The 15,345-nt window shown below is 41.2% G+C and overlaps 1 protein-coding gene across 4 annotated transcripts in view; it reads left to right on the top strand.

Moving 5' to 3' along the window:
* The window catches only part of sema6bb (sema domain, transmembrane domain (TM), and cytoplasmic domain, (semaphorin) 6Bb), a 576,599-nt gene that overhangs the window by 453,686 nt on the left and 107,568 nt on the right, over positions 1 to 15,345 (top strand). For all 4 annotated transcript variants that reach the window (XM_063032161.1, XM_063032162.1, XM_063032163.1 and 1 more), the window contains 3 exons: positions 4,903 to 5,022; positions 8,241 to 8,329; positions 9,912 to 10,129. In XM_063032161.1, coding sequence (XP_062888231.1) covers positions 4,903 to 5,022; positions 8,241 to 8,329; positions 9,912 to 10,129 — 427 coding nt within the window. The remainder of the gene's footprint in view (positions 1 to 4,902; positions 5,023 to 8,240; positions 8,330 to 9,911; positions 10,130 to 15,345) is intronic.

Raw genomic sequence — 15,345 nt, 5'->3', positions numbered from 1 at the left:
TCCACAGATTCACCACTCTCTGTGTGAAGAAGTTTTTCCTAATCTCGGTCCTAAAAGGCTTCCCCTTTATCCTCAAACTGTGGCCCCTTGTTCTGGACTTCCCCAACATCGGGAACAATCTTCCTGCATCTAGCCTGTCCAATCCCTTTAGGATTTTATACGTTTCAATCAGATCCCCCCTCAATCTTCTAAATTCCAACGAGTACAAGCCTAGTTCATCCAGTCTTTCTTCATATGAAAGTCCTGCCATCCCAGGAATCAATCTGGTGAACCTTCTTTGTACTCCCTCTATGGCAAGGATGTCTTTCCTCAGATTAGGGGACCAAAACTGCACATAATACTCCAGGTGTGGTCTCACCAAGGCCTTGTACAACTGCAGTAGTACCTCCCTGCTCCTGTACTCGAATCCTCTTGCTATAAATGCCAACATACCATTCGCCTTTTTCACCGCCTTCTGTACCTGCATGCCCACTTTCAATGACTGGTGTATAATGACACCCAGGTCTCGTTGCACCTCCCCTTTTCCTAATCGGCCACCATTCAGATAATAATCTGTTTTCCTGTTTTTGCCACCAAAGTGGATAACCTCACATTTATCCACATTAAATTGCATCTGCCATGAATTTGCCCACTCACCCAACCTATCCAAGTCACTCTGCATCCTCTTAGCATCCTCCTCACAGCTAACACTGCCACCCAGCTTCGTGTCATCCGCAAACTTGGAGATGCTGCATTTAATTCCCTCATCCAAGTCATTAATATATATTGTAAACAACTGGGGTCCCAGCACTGAGCCTTGCGGTACCCCACTAGTCACCACCTGCCATTCTGAAAAGGTCCCGTTTATTCCCACTCTTTGCTTCCTGTCTGCTAACCAATTCTCCATCCACATTAATACCTTACCCCAATACCGTGTGCTTTAAGTTTGCACACTAATCTCCTGTGTGGGACCTTGTCAAAAGCCTTTTGAAAATCCTAATATACCACATCCACTGGTTCTTCCCTATCCACTCTACTAGTTACATCCTCAAAAAATTCTGTGAGATTCGTCAGACATGATTTTCCTTTCACAAATCCATGCTGACGTTGTCCGATGATTTCACCGCTTTCCAAATGTGCTGTTATCACATCTTTGATAACTGACTCCAGCAGTTTCCCCACCACCAACGTTAGGCTAACCAGTCTATAATTCCCCGGTTTCTCTCTCCCTCCTTTTTTAAAAAGTGGGGTTACATTAGCCACCCTCCAATCCTCAGGAACTAGTCCAGAATCCAACAAGTTTTGAAAAATTATCACTAATGCATCCACTATTTCTTGGGCTACTTCCTTAAGCACTCTGGGATGCAGACCATCTGGCCCTGGGGATTTATCTGCCTTCAATCCCTTCAATTTACCTAACACCACTTCCCTACTAACATGTATTTCGCTCAGTTCCTCCATCTCACTGGACCCTCTGTCCCCTACTATTTCTGGAAGATTATTTATGTCCTCCTTAGTGAAGACAGAACCAAAGTAATTATTCAATTGGTCTGCCATGTCCTTGCTCCCCATAATCAATTCACCTGTTTCTGTCTGTAGGGGACCTACATTTGTCTTTACCAGTCTTTTCCTTTTTACATATCTATAAAAGCTTTTACAGTCAGTTTTTATGTTCCCTGCCAGTTTTCTCTCATAATCTTTTTTCCCCTTCCTAATTAAGCCCTTTGTCCTCCTCTGCTGAACTCTGAATTTCTCCCAGTCCTCAGGTGAGCCACTTTCTCTGGCTAATTTGTATGCTTCTTCTTTGGAATTGATACTATCCCTAATTTCTCTTGTCAGCCACGGGTGCACTACCTTCCTTGATTTATTCTTTTGCCAAACTGGGATGAACAATTGTTGTAGTTCATCCATGCAACCTTTAAATGCTTGCCATTGCATATCCACCGTCAATCCTTTAAGTGTCATTTGCCAGTCTATCTTAGCTAATTCACGTCTCATACCTTCAAAGTTACCCCTCTTTAAGTTCAGAACCTTTGTTTCTGAATTAACTATGTCACTCTCCATCTTAATGAAGAATTCCACCATATTATGGTCACTCTTACCCAAGGGTCCTCTCACAACAAGATTGCTAATCAACCCTTCCTCATTGCTCAAAACCCAGTCCAGAATAGCCTGCTCTCTAGTTGATTCCTCGACATGTTGGTTCAAAAAAACCATCCCGCATACATTCCAAGAAATCCTCTTCCTCAGCACCTTTACCAATTTGGTTCACCCAATCTACATGTAGATTGAAGTCACCCATTATAACTGCTGTTCCTTTATTGCACACATTTCTAATTTCCTGTTTAATACTATCTCCGACTTCACTACTACTGTTAGGTGGACTGTACACAACTCCCACCAGCGTCTTCTGCCCCTTAGTGTTACGCAGCTCTACCCATATCGATTCCACATCTTCCCGGCTTATGTCTTTCCTTTCTATTGCGTTAATCTCTTCTTTAACCAGCAACGCCACCCCACCTGCCCTTCCTTCATGTCTATCCCTCCTGAATATTGAATATCCCTGAACGTTGAGCTCCCATCCTTGGTCACCCTGGAGCCATGTCTCTGTGATCCCAACTATATCATAATCATTAATAACAATCTGCACTTTCAATTCATCCACCTTATTACGAATGCTCCTTGCATTGACACACAAAGCCTTCAGGCGCTCTTTTACAACTCTCTTAGCCCTTATACAATTATGTTGAAAAGTGGCCCTTTTTAATGCTTGCCCTGGATTTGTCGGCCTGCCACTTTCACTTTTCTCCTTAGTACTTTTTGCTTCTACCCTCACTTTACACCCCTCTGTCTCTCTGCACTGGTTCCCATCCCCCTATTGTGAACTAACCTCCTCACGCCGAGCCTCTTTAATTTGATAATGTATGTACTCTTGAGTGAAACTATTAGAACATTGAAGAGGCTGATACCAGTGACGATGAAGCACTCCACTGGATTTGTACCCATCGTCCATCCACCACTGGCACACAGTAATTGTAATATGTACAAACGTATTATCTACAAGCTGTGCCATAGTTACTCACTTAGACGATCCTGACAATAACTTCCAAACCCTTGATGTCGGACAAGAACAAGGATAGCAGGAAACACCATCAAAAGACAACTCCGTGAAGTTAGAGACAGGAACTGATGCCTGAGCACAATACCTTTTATGCATGCCTTAAAAGAGAGAATAATGCTACACCTGTATGAAACCATTCAGAATCTGGCAACCCTGTGATCTCACGCACAAAATGCTGGAGGAGAATAAATGGTTGGCATTTCAGGTCCTGTGTTCCACCAGCATTTTATGCATGTTGCTCTAGATTTCCATCATCTGCAGAATCCCTTGGGTTTATAACCGGTGTCTTGGAGGCCAATATCTGAACATCTTCAAGAGGGTAGACCCTGGCAAGAGATAAGGCCCTGATATTGTACCTGGCCAGCTACAGAAAGCCTAGAGCTTTCAAAGACATTTTCAAACTCTCACTGTTGTGGTCTAAAGTTCTCATCCTGCTTCAAAAGGGCAGCAATCATTCAAGTGTTCAAGAAGAGCAGGGTGATTTGCCCAGTAACACTCACATCTACTGTAAAGAAGTGTTTCAAGAGTTTGGTTATGGTAGAATTAACTCTTGCCTAAGCAAGGACTTGGACCAGCTGCAGTTCACTTACCTCCTTAAATGTTCAACAGTGGATGCAATCTCATTGGCACTCCATTCTGCTTTGGAGCACCTCAAGAACAGCAAAATATATACAAGGTTCTGTTTATTGATTACAGCTCAATGTTCAATACTATCATCCCCATAGTATTTATCACCAAGCTTCTAAACGAGGACGTCTGCAATTGGACCCTTGACTTCTTCATCAGAAGACCACAGTCAGCGTACATCAGTGTTCACATTAACTCTCCGGTGACAATCATCACTGCTCTAATCTCTCTACACTCATGACTGTGTGTTTAAGCACAGCTCAAATGCCATAAATAAGTTCACCGATGACACCACTGTTGTTGGTAAAATCTCAGGTGGCATCAAAGATGCATACAGGAGTGAGATAGATCAGCTGGTTGAGTGGTCACAACGGCCTTGAACTCAACATCAGCTTTACAAAGCAACTGTTTGAAAAAGCGGAAGCTGGGAGAACAAACACCAGACCTCATTGAGGGGTCAGTGGTGGAAAAGGAACAAATGTAAGTTCCTGGACACAAATTTCTCTGAGGATCTATCCTGCGCCCAATACACTGAGGGAGTCATGAAGAAGGCATACCAGTGGCTCTACTTCATTCGGACTTCGAGGACATTTGGTATGTCAACAAAGACTCTTGCAAATTTCTAATAGCTGTACGGTGGACAGCATTCTGACTGATTGCATCATGGCCCGGTACGATGGCTTCAATGCGCAAGATCACAAGAGGCTACAGAGGCTTATAGAACCAGCTAGTTCCATCACGAGCACAGCCCTCCCCACTATCAAGGATATCTTTAAGAGGCAGTACCTCAAGGGCATCACTTAGAAATTAGGACAGAAGAAGAGGGGAGGAAGCAAAAGATTAATATTCATATGAACTGATAAGGTTGCATTCAGATTATACGGCTTATTACAACGGTGTTCAGGCTTCCAGTCTGTTTGTCAACGGGATGGAATTTACATGATTCTCAGACTGGTCTGTGACTGATCTACACTCCCGATTTAGCCCAGTGACAAATTTGGATATTATTCTAAACTGACAGAAAGAGAAAGTGATCTCCTCTTGGTCTGTTACTCATCCTTTGAGTCTTAGATAATCTAATACACTTCCAATGTTATTGGCTATTGAACTTAGCTTTTTCAATGTAGTAGCTGCTTTTGAACAAAAGTAAAGAATTATTTAATTTCTCCCTGTAGATAATAAACTATTTACTGGAACAGTCACTGATTTCCTAGCGATTGATGCCGTTATCTACCGAAGCTTGGGAGGTAGTCCAACTCTCCGAACAGTCAAACATGACTCCAAGTGGTTCAAAGGTAGGTCATGTCATGTCAAAACCCAGCTACAAAAACAGTTAATAACAAGAATATGTAAAACAATAAATTTCACGTCATGTAAGATAGTGATAATGAACCTGATTCTGATTCTGATTCATTTCAACTTGTGGACTCTACAATCCCCTTCCAACAATATGTTTGATTTATATAAATACAACAGAATATGGCAAATCAAGGCATGCAGAGAAACCTATTAACCTCAACAACAGTCCAAGGGCACATTTTGAGCAGTCCTTAAATGGACCCAGTATTATTTTACACATTATAAATTCCGCAAGGTGTAGGTTAAAGGCTGATTTATACTTCTGTGTCAAATTGACGCCGTAGGTACGGCGTAGCCGCGAACCCTACGCAGTGCCTACGTAGGACCCTACGCCGTAGCCTAACGTGCACCTCTCCCAAAATGTAACTACGCGTCGCAGCAACACAGACCGCAACAACTGTGATTGGTCCGCTTGGTAGCATCGCATTTCCTCCTACGCTGCAATAGCTTCCCATTGGGCGACTGAAGGGCAGGGAAGGAACTCTGGCTGCAATGCTTTCCATAAAGCTTTACAGACCTCCGAAATTATGGAGGACACATTTTGCTTTTACGAAAAAAGACGCTCACTTAAACCTGTTTACCCCGAGAAAGACTACCATAACCATGAAGCCTTGCACGGGCAGGTGTGTGCGCATGCGCGACGTGCCCACATTGCAGAGCGACACAGACACACCAACGCACAAGTATAAATGCTCACAACGCGCATAGGCCACTTGCGTAGGTTACGGCGTCCATTTGACGCAGAAGTATAAATCAGCCTTAAATATGATAAGGGCATCATATGTTGATACAGACTGTTATTGGAGAGTGTGGTAGTAGCAGCTCTCCTCATCACCTGTTTAACTTTAAACCATCCTCTGTCGAATGCAATTCCACTCGAGACAGGGAGCTTAGAAAACAGAGGGCTATGTGGTAGGGAAATCCTAGGCAGTTTCTAGAGTAGGTTACATGCTCGGCACAACATGGGCAGTAGGTCCTATAATGTGCTGTAGATTTCTCTTTCTGTGTTCTATGTTCTAAGACATGAAGTTAAATGTCAGTGAATATCTTTACAATCCTTCTCTGCCACTTAATGTTTTGTTACTGAGCAGGTAATACATGGAAGCAGCATCACATTTCTTTGCCTTGCAAGATGTGATTCATGTTTGTGCGGCAGAGATTCTGCTCAAGAGGGACGGCCTATATTGCAAAGATGTCTGATCCAGATAATTGGGCTGGAAATTTGATGGACTTGGAACAGTGAAGAGCAGTGCCTCTGGGGCCCACTTCCCGCTGTGAATTGTTCCCAGAGGAAATTATGGCTCTTTGGATAGACTATAACACATAAAAGTTGACCAGAACAGTTAGGTAAAAGAATTCTATGTTGTTTCCATGGCATTGCTCTCAATCTCAGCCCAGACCTTCAGATGAAGAGATGAAAAGCAAATGTTCAAAGTATATCAAGTACCCAGGTGTTGAATATAACATACTAAAATATTTATGACATTTTCTGGATGACCCAATTATATCCCTGTGCTATAATCATTCCCAGGAACCTATCAATCTCCATATAGCATGTATTGCTGGAAATTTAAACCTAAAGTCTCTTGAATCAAAGAACATTGAGATTCATGAAGCTTATTAAATTTCACATTAACGTTCCTGGACACTTTAAAGGAGGCTATATAAAAATATCTCAAGAAAAATTAACAGAGAGAATTATGCGTCATAAAGTTGAATAAAAAATTGCTGACTTGAGCTGATTGAAATGGAGCCAATTGCTTTTTCCAGACCATAGGAAATATGAGATGTACAAAAATCACTCATAGGGGTATTTGAACAAATGAACAGCTCATACTTTCTGCAAAAAATAAGTCACAATATAGGAAAAGTCTAATAGTCTATTATCTAATTATTTGGAAATCTGGATGGTTTGGCATCTGTCTCAATAGGAGCTGATTCCCATACGGCCCTTAACACAGAGGAGCTTGCAGTTTCTGTGCTCTCATTAATACACTGAATCCCTGGTTCCCTGCTTCCATTAATGTATTGCCACCCAAATCCCATCACTCTCTTTAAACTCATCAGGGCCCTGTTTCCTGCACCCCTTTAACTTGCCAAATTCTTTTATTGTAATATCTTTTAAAAGGGAAAGTGTTAATGTAGTAAGTGAAATAAAATCCAATGGTCCGGAAAATCTGCCAGTCCATTGCCACGAAAGTCATGATCATGATAGAATCATGAAGTTTCACTGTATATTGTAGTAAGTTGTATAATTATATCTTGTCATATCATAATTAATCTATTGCTCTTCTCATTAACTTCATATTTATTTATGTTTTGTCTATTTCATGCAGTACTGGAATAATCTTAGCCATTCTAGAATAGTTCTAGATTCACTGCTGCTTTACACTGAATCCGGCCATTTTAGTCAGCATTGGAGTTGTGCTCAGTGCCTAAGGGCTGAGGATGGAACAATTCATCCACAGCTGAAAGTGCACCATGACCTCCCTGGATAGATGGCATGCTCACCACATTCAGATAGCTTGCTAACATGATGGTCATGCTCTTACATTTAATTTTTAAAAATTCATATACTGGAGAACAATTTCACAGTGTTAATTAAACCAAGGATTATAACAATGTACAGTATGAGTTTTATGTGTGGGTTTCCACCACTTACTCGACTTGAAATGGATAGCTTCCTAAATAAGTATGGCCAGCTAGTGCATTTGATAACTTTCAACTTTTTGATAGCTCCCATGGCAACTTCGTCAGATTGGTGATGCTTCTCTTCGAAGTCTTTCTCTCCTGTCAGCTGGTCATCAATTTCCGTTTTCATCATCTTATACTTTCCCCTTAATAGTCTCCTACTTATTAAAAAATGATATCAATTGTGCTGTGTCATAATAATTAATAGAAACTGATATATTAATGTAGCTTCTCTTCACTGCACCTAATTATGTTTGTGCAATTTGTGATGATTAAAGTGGATTATAATGAAAACTGATTCGATACATTTGCAATAAAATGTTCATTACATTGAAAGGTGTTAAACCAATTTACAATTACATCATTTTTTTCTGTAATGGGTTAATATGTGATTAGTACAATGTCGTCCTTAATGCTGGTGATGGTAGTAAGATCATCTCTGTTGTATCTGATTTTCTTTCAGAACCATACTTTATCCATGCAGTGGAATATGGTCGTCATGTTTTCTTCTTTTTCCGAGAAATTGCTATGGAATTTAACTACCTGGAAAAGGTAATAGGGAATTCTGGATATGTGTAATGAGTTTTGTGAATAATATTCTTAAAGGGAAAACAAAAGCAATACTTGTGCCCTCAATCTTAGAAATTAAATATTTTGTTATTTATATTTTGGAGAATCTTCATCCTTGGCTTCTCATTCAATAATCAAATATAGCCTGATTATGGAATATGGTGCTCAAGAAAATACACGATGAGAAAGGAATTTCGAATGTCAACTGCTTTTCCTGCATCATATTGCATACAACCAACATTTTTAGGATCTCCTTGTTTACTTCAGTCCAATCAAACACCAGAAATGCATTCTAGAATCCATCGCTCTGACTTCCTCCAATAATATTGCAATGCTTTCAGTAACAGTAATCTGATCCCATTGTGCTCATCCCGTTTCCAGCTATAACATCTAATCATCCAAGTTGAGTTTGTTACCTAAATGTACAGAAGGGCTATTACACACACGGATCAAACAGTGAAGGAGGAAAAACAACATGAGAGTCTTGTCTAGAATGAAGTTTTGACTTTTTTTATGGAGGTGCCATTCTATCAAATGCAATGTGTATAAGGTTCAGTCACCTCACTCTTCAAATCCTTTCAATGATTCTCTCTCCTCTCCCTTTAGTTCATCTACGATCATGATGTGTGGGATGAAGAATGAAAAATGCCATGATTACCTTATGCTGTTTGTGCCAGGAATTTTTAGTGGATTAGTGTACCTTAGCTTGTTTGATAGGACAGTTATTTGTAACCCAACAGTGGACAACTGAAACGTTGTATATTTCAGCTTCCATTCAGCAACTGAATGATTAATGAAGTATAGTTCCCTCAACAGTCATGCCTAGCTGGTTCAATTCTCAAATATATCCATTGTTAATGTGTCTGCTTAAAGGAGAATACAATTGGTTCTGTCCACTTGCTTTGATGGAGGCACATTTCCACTTCTGCTTCGAGGTTGAGAAATCTGGAACTACCAGTGTCGGATTCTGAGTTAGGGCGAGGACAAGCACAACTGTGAGGATCTGAACATGTTTAATTCCCTTTCCTTTGATAGCCAGACCATTACAAAAAGAAAGGTCAATTAAGTAGGGAACAGCAAATGGATATAGACACTCTACCTCTGAATGTAATCAGAGAACTGGTAACTTAATTATTGTAGTGAAATCCAAACAGTTTCATAAGTTAACTCTACATATAATCACATTAACCACTAACAATGTAGGAATTGATTCAGCTGGATAAGAAAATTGTGAGGATGTCTGCCAACATTCTCATATGAAATGGCTGTAGGGTATACAGCTGGCCTCTGTCTCTGTGCTGTTGGAAGAAATGTTTTATATCTTCTTGCACCAGTACAGGACAAAATCAGGATTACTTCTGAAGCCTCAATGATCAACCTGTCATTAGTATGCGTTACTTAGCTTTACTTAAAGAACTGTCACTTTGATAAAACGCTATATCATCACCAAGCCATGTGGAATTCCAGCCCAAGGTGAATAACTACCTTCAAGGGAGAAGGGGAGAAATTGGACCAAGTGATGGGACGTCTGCTAATGCTCTGTCTTTCTCTCTCTCACTTACAGGTGGTTCTCTCCAGAGTTGCTCGGGTCTGCAAGAATGATATGGGAGGCTCCCAGCGAGTGCTGGAGAAGCAGTGGACATCCTTCTTGAAAGCACGCTTGAACTGCTCGGTGCCTGGAGACTCACATTTCTACTTCAATGTCCTCCAGGCAGTTACTGACATCATCCGGATTAATGGGCATACCATCGTACTCGCCATATTCTCCACTCCCTCCAATAGGTAATAAACTTTCCAATAAATTAAGTGTATATTCCACCCGTTAAGATTCTGTGGTTATGCGGTTTATATGTAAAGCAAGTCAATTTTAATGTACAAAGTACCGATCATCTGGAGATCTATGTGCATTTCTAATTTTGAAAAGATCCTACTGCCCTTGAAAAAGTGCAGAAAAGAACAAGCAAGATGATTACCAGTATAAGGAAGGAAAAGGAGAAGGTTAAAGAAATTGGGCTACTTTTTTTTTGTTAACAAGAGACTTTGGGGAAACTTAATTGTCTTTTTCATGATTTTGAAGGCAACTGTCAGAAATGATCTAAGCAAATTGTTCACTCCGATATCTATAATACAAATAACAGGGCCACCTGTAACAAATTGGGAAATTAAGGAAGAAGGTGACAGGACAGAAATGGAAGAGATTTACAGGGCAAGTTCCCAAGAAAGACCATTGAAATCTGCATTGTAACAACTTGAGCAGAAGACCATCTCTGAATGCGCAACACATCGACCCTTAAAGTGCATAGGCTACAGTGGCAGAAGTCCACAAACCAGGAGAGACCTGACAAACTGGCCACTGAGTTTATATTTGCTTTTAGTTGGAGAAAAGATAGAGTTTAAAGCCATATTTGTGGGTAGAAGATTATGTAGAAATAGGCTTGTTCCAATTAATCATTTAACAATGATAATTTAAGAATTGACAAATTTATTTAAAAAATTATATTTAATTGGAGTTTGTTTTGCTATCAGGAAATATATCAATGTGCTTCTAGAGATAAGGGGTATTAATTTGAGCATCAGAATTGCTTTCCTATTTTTGACACTTGATCCCCACTTTAACCAAGAGTGGACACCAAATGTTTTGGAGGGCAGGAGTGTGGACAGGATCAAATACAAGGCCTCTGTAGCATGGTAGAACAAGGTCTGGGTAATTTTAACTAACAGGTCTCACCTAGCTGCTGCAGGTCAGCTGCTAAAGTAGGTAGGATATGGAAAATGACTAGGGAGCAATGGATATCAATGTGGCTGGACACAGGGCAGGAACTGAGCTGCACTTACAGTATCGGTCATGGTAATGGGTTTGAAAGGGTTTTTTAGGAGGTTCTGTCAGGATAAAAGAAGAGACCTGAGGCAAAAGTGACTCAGATCTTTCATTCGTGCCTAGATTGGAACAACTAGCCCTCTCCCAAGGTACACCCTTCAGGCTGTAGTTAAATTTGTGAAGGACCCTAATAACACATCATTCGCTTTCTTTCTAACCAAAGGTCTTGGCCTGCTTAGAAGAGCAGGTTGTTGTACTGGATTGTAGGATGAATTAGGAACAATACCAGAATAACTTTTTCAATAAATAGGAAGAGCAGAAATTGTCATGGCAAGGGGTCAGGATGCAACTTACCTGGACTGCTCACTGCTGTCAAAAGGAAATGAAATGCTTTCAAATATTTCTAGCATTTAAAAACTATAAACTATAAATTAACAATAATTAGAAGTCATGAAGGTCAAGAAAAATACAGAAAAATATGGAGGGATTGTCTATTGAGTCAGTGTGGAAGGAAGTGAGAAATAGGATGGGTACAATCACTCTATTGGGAATATTCTATTGACAACCACCCCACCCCACCTTCCGTTAGCAACAGAGACACTGAGAAGCAGATCAGAGGCAGATTTTGAAAGGATGCAAAAGTAACAGGGTTGTCATGGATGACTTCAGTTTCCCTAAAACTTATTGGAACCACCTTAGTGTGAAAGGTTTAAATGGGGCGGAATTTGTTAGGTGTATCCAGGAAGGATTCCTGACACAATATGTAGATAGACTGATTCGAGGAGAGGCCATACTGGATCTGGTACTAGGCAATGGACCTGGTCAGGTGACAGATCTCTCTGTGGGTGAGTATTTTGGTGACAGTGACCACAACTCCCTGACCTTTACCTTGGACAGGAATAGGAGCAGGCAGTATAGGTCAGTATTTAATTGTGGGAAGGGAATTTATGTGACTATTAGGCTGGAACTTGGCAACATAAATTGGGAACAAATGTACTTAGGGAAATGCACAACGGAAATGTGGAGGTTGTTTAGCGAGCACTTGCAAGGGGGTTCTGGATATGTTAGTCTCATTGAGACAAGGTGAAGGAACCATGGTTGACAAGAGACGTGGAGCATCTAGTCAAAAAGAAGAATGAAGCATATTTAAGGTTTAGGAAGCAAGGATCAGACCGGAAGAGTTACAAGGTAGCCAGGAAGAAGCTTAAGAATGGAAGCTAGAAGGGGACATGAGAATGTGTTGACAAGTAAGATTAAGGAAAACCCCAAGGTGTACTACATGTTTCTGAAGCAAAGGAGGATGACTAGAGTGAGTGTAGGACCGGTCAGGAAAAAATGAGAAAACATGCCTGGGTAGCGGAGGTTCTTTATGAATACTTTGTTTTATTGTTCACCTGTGAGACGGACCTTGACAAATGTGAGATCAATGTAAAATAGGCTGATATGCTGGAAAACGTTGACATTAAGAAAGTGGATCTATTTAAACTTCTGATAAACATTAAGATTGATAAGTCCCCGTGGCCAGATGATATAAACCCCAGGTTACTATGGGAAGTGAGGGAACTGATTGCTGCACCTCTGGCGATGACTTTTGCAATCTCACTGGCTACAAGAGTAGCTACAGAAGAATGGAGGATGGCAAATGTTACTTGTTTGTTGAAGAAAGGTAACAGGGATGGATAACTCTGGGAATTATAGACCAGTGGGTCTTACGTCAGTGATGGGCAAACTATTGGAGAGGGTTCTTAGAGAGGAGGATTTGCACGCATTTAGAGAAACATGGTCTTCTTAGGGATAGTCATCTTGGCTTTGTGAGGATCCCATGAAACTGAATGACTTTTTTGCAGAAGTGACCAAACAAGTTAATAAAGATAGGGTGGCTGATGTGATGTATATGGATTGTAGTAAGCCTTTTGACAAGGTGTCCAGAGATAGGCTCATCCAGAAAGTCAGGAATCATGGGATCCAGGGAAACCCGGCAGCGCAGATTCAGAATTGGTTTGCTCACACAAGGCAGAGGGTAGTAGTAGATGGAGTGTATTCTGTCTGGAGGTTGGTGACCACTGGTGTTCTGCAAGGATCTGTTTTGGGATCCCTGCTCTTCGTGATTTTTTTTCACAAATGACTTGGATAAGGAAGTGGAATGGTGTGTTAGTAAATTTGCAGATGACACAAAAGTTGGTGATACTGTGGTTAATGTAGAAGGTTGTCATAGAGTACAATGGCACTGCAGAACTGGGCTGAAAATGGAGTTTAATCCTGAAAAGTGTGAAGTCATACTGTTGGAAGATCAAACTTAAAGGCAAAGTACAGGATTAATAGCAGGATTCTTAGTAGTGTGGAGGAACAGAGGGATCTTAGGGTCCATGTACACAGATCCCACAGTTTCCACACAAGTCTATAGGGCAGTTAAGGATGTTTATGGTGTGTTGGCCTTTCTCAGTCGGGTGTTTGTGTTCAAGGACTGCAAGGTAATGTTGCAGATTTATAAAACTGTGGTTAGACCACACTTGGAGTATTGAGTTCACTTCTGGTCACCTCATTATAGAAAGAATGTGGAAGCTTTGGAGTTGGTGCAGAGGAGATTTACCCCCCACAACCCCCCCCCCACCCCACCAGCATGTTGCCTGGATTAGAGAGCATGTTATGAGGATAGTTTGAGCAAGCTAGGGCTTTTCTCTTTTGAGTGAGGGAGGTTAAGGTCACTTTATAGAGGTATGTAAGTTGACTAGAGGTATACATTGATTGGACACCCAGCACCATTCTCCCAGGGTAGCAATGGTTAATATGACAATACTCTGAGAGTGAGGAGCAATCCATGGTTTGGACGATTTAAGCAGCAGGCTAGGTTGAAAAGGTCAGGGTGTCAAGGCCGGAGAAAAAAGACAGATTGGTTCAGCTCGCTACTCCGTAAGGTTTACTCGCCTCTGCACTGAACTGAGGCTGTAGCCTGCAATTATTAGGCTCCTGAATCAGCTGCAGTGATGACTGGCTTCATGGCCGTGGACTCACTTTCATGAGCTTCAGTTCTGAATGTTATTTGCTTACTTTTATTGTTTATGTGATTTTTTTGGGGGGGGGGCACATTGCGTGATGATCTTTTTTTAATGGGTTCCATTGGGTTTCTTTGTTTCGTGACTGCCTGTAAGGAAACGAATTTCAAGGTTGTAAATAGTCCGCATGCTTTTATAGTTAATGTACTTTGAACATATTTTTAAGGTGATTGGAGGAAAGTATTGGGGGGATGCAAATGTAGGATTTTTATACACAGAGTGTGGTAAGTGCACAGAACGCACTGCCAGGACTGCCAGGGTTGTGATAGTGACAGATACTTTAAGGACATTTAAAAGACTTTTAAATAGGCTCGTGGATGACAGAAAAATGGAGGGCAATGTAGGAGAGAAGGGTTATATTGATCTTGGAGTAGGTTAAAAGATCAGTACAGCACTGAGGGCAAAAGAGCCTGTACTATGCTGTTCTTTCTAAGTTCTATGTTTTGTAAGAACATATTTTGAATCTAGCAAGGTGATTCATGTATCGGCCATGGCTGGCAAAATGCAGCCATCCCTTCAGCTTAGCACATTTGAGTCACAGGGTCATACAGCACACAAACAGTCCATTCAGCCTGTCTGGTCCTTGCGAATCAAGATGCCCATCTCATTTGCCTGCATTTGGCTCATATCCCTCTAAAACAGGGGTTCTTAACCTTTTTTTATGCCATGGACTCCTACCATTAACTGAAGGGTCTGTGGACCTCAGGTTGGGAACCCCTGCTCTAAAACATACCTATCCTTGTATCTGCTGAACTATTGTTAATGAACCTGCCTCAGCCACTACCATTCCATATATGGACTAACCCCTGGGTGAAAAATTCACATTAAACTTATGCCGTCTTGTTCTTGGTTCCCCAGCCTGGGAAATCAGCTCTGCCTCTAGTCTGAGGGAGGACAGATGTGACCTCCAACTTGTCTCTGTCTTCCACGTTTCAAAATGCAGGTGCTGAACTGCTGATAAAAATGAAATATGATTCAGATCACTGCTGAGCGTTGTGAGATCAGGTAGGTACAACGTAAAACATCTCTGCTCGGAAAGGCCACTAATCTCAGAGGCAGATGCTGCTTCCTCCACTGGCCAGTCTGTGGGTTTCCAGAGTCATTTCCATAGATTCAAAACACTCTTT

The sequence above is a fragment of the Mobula hypostoma genome, chromosome 24 (assembly GCF_963921235.1).
Source record: "Mobula hypostoma chromosome 24, sMobHyp1.1, whole genome shotgun sequence".
Classification (NCBI taxonomy): domain Eukaryota; kingdom Metazoa; phylum Chordata; class Chondrichthyes; order Myliobatiformes; family Myliobatidae; genus Mobula; species Mobula hypostoma.
Note: the sequence above shows the minus strand (reverse complement) of the source record. Positions and strands in the feature narration are given on the sequence as shown.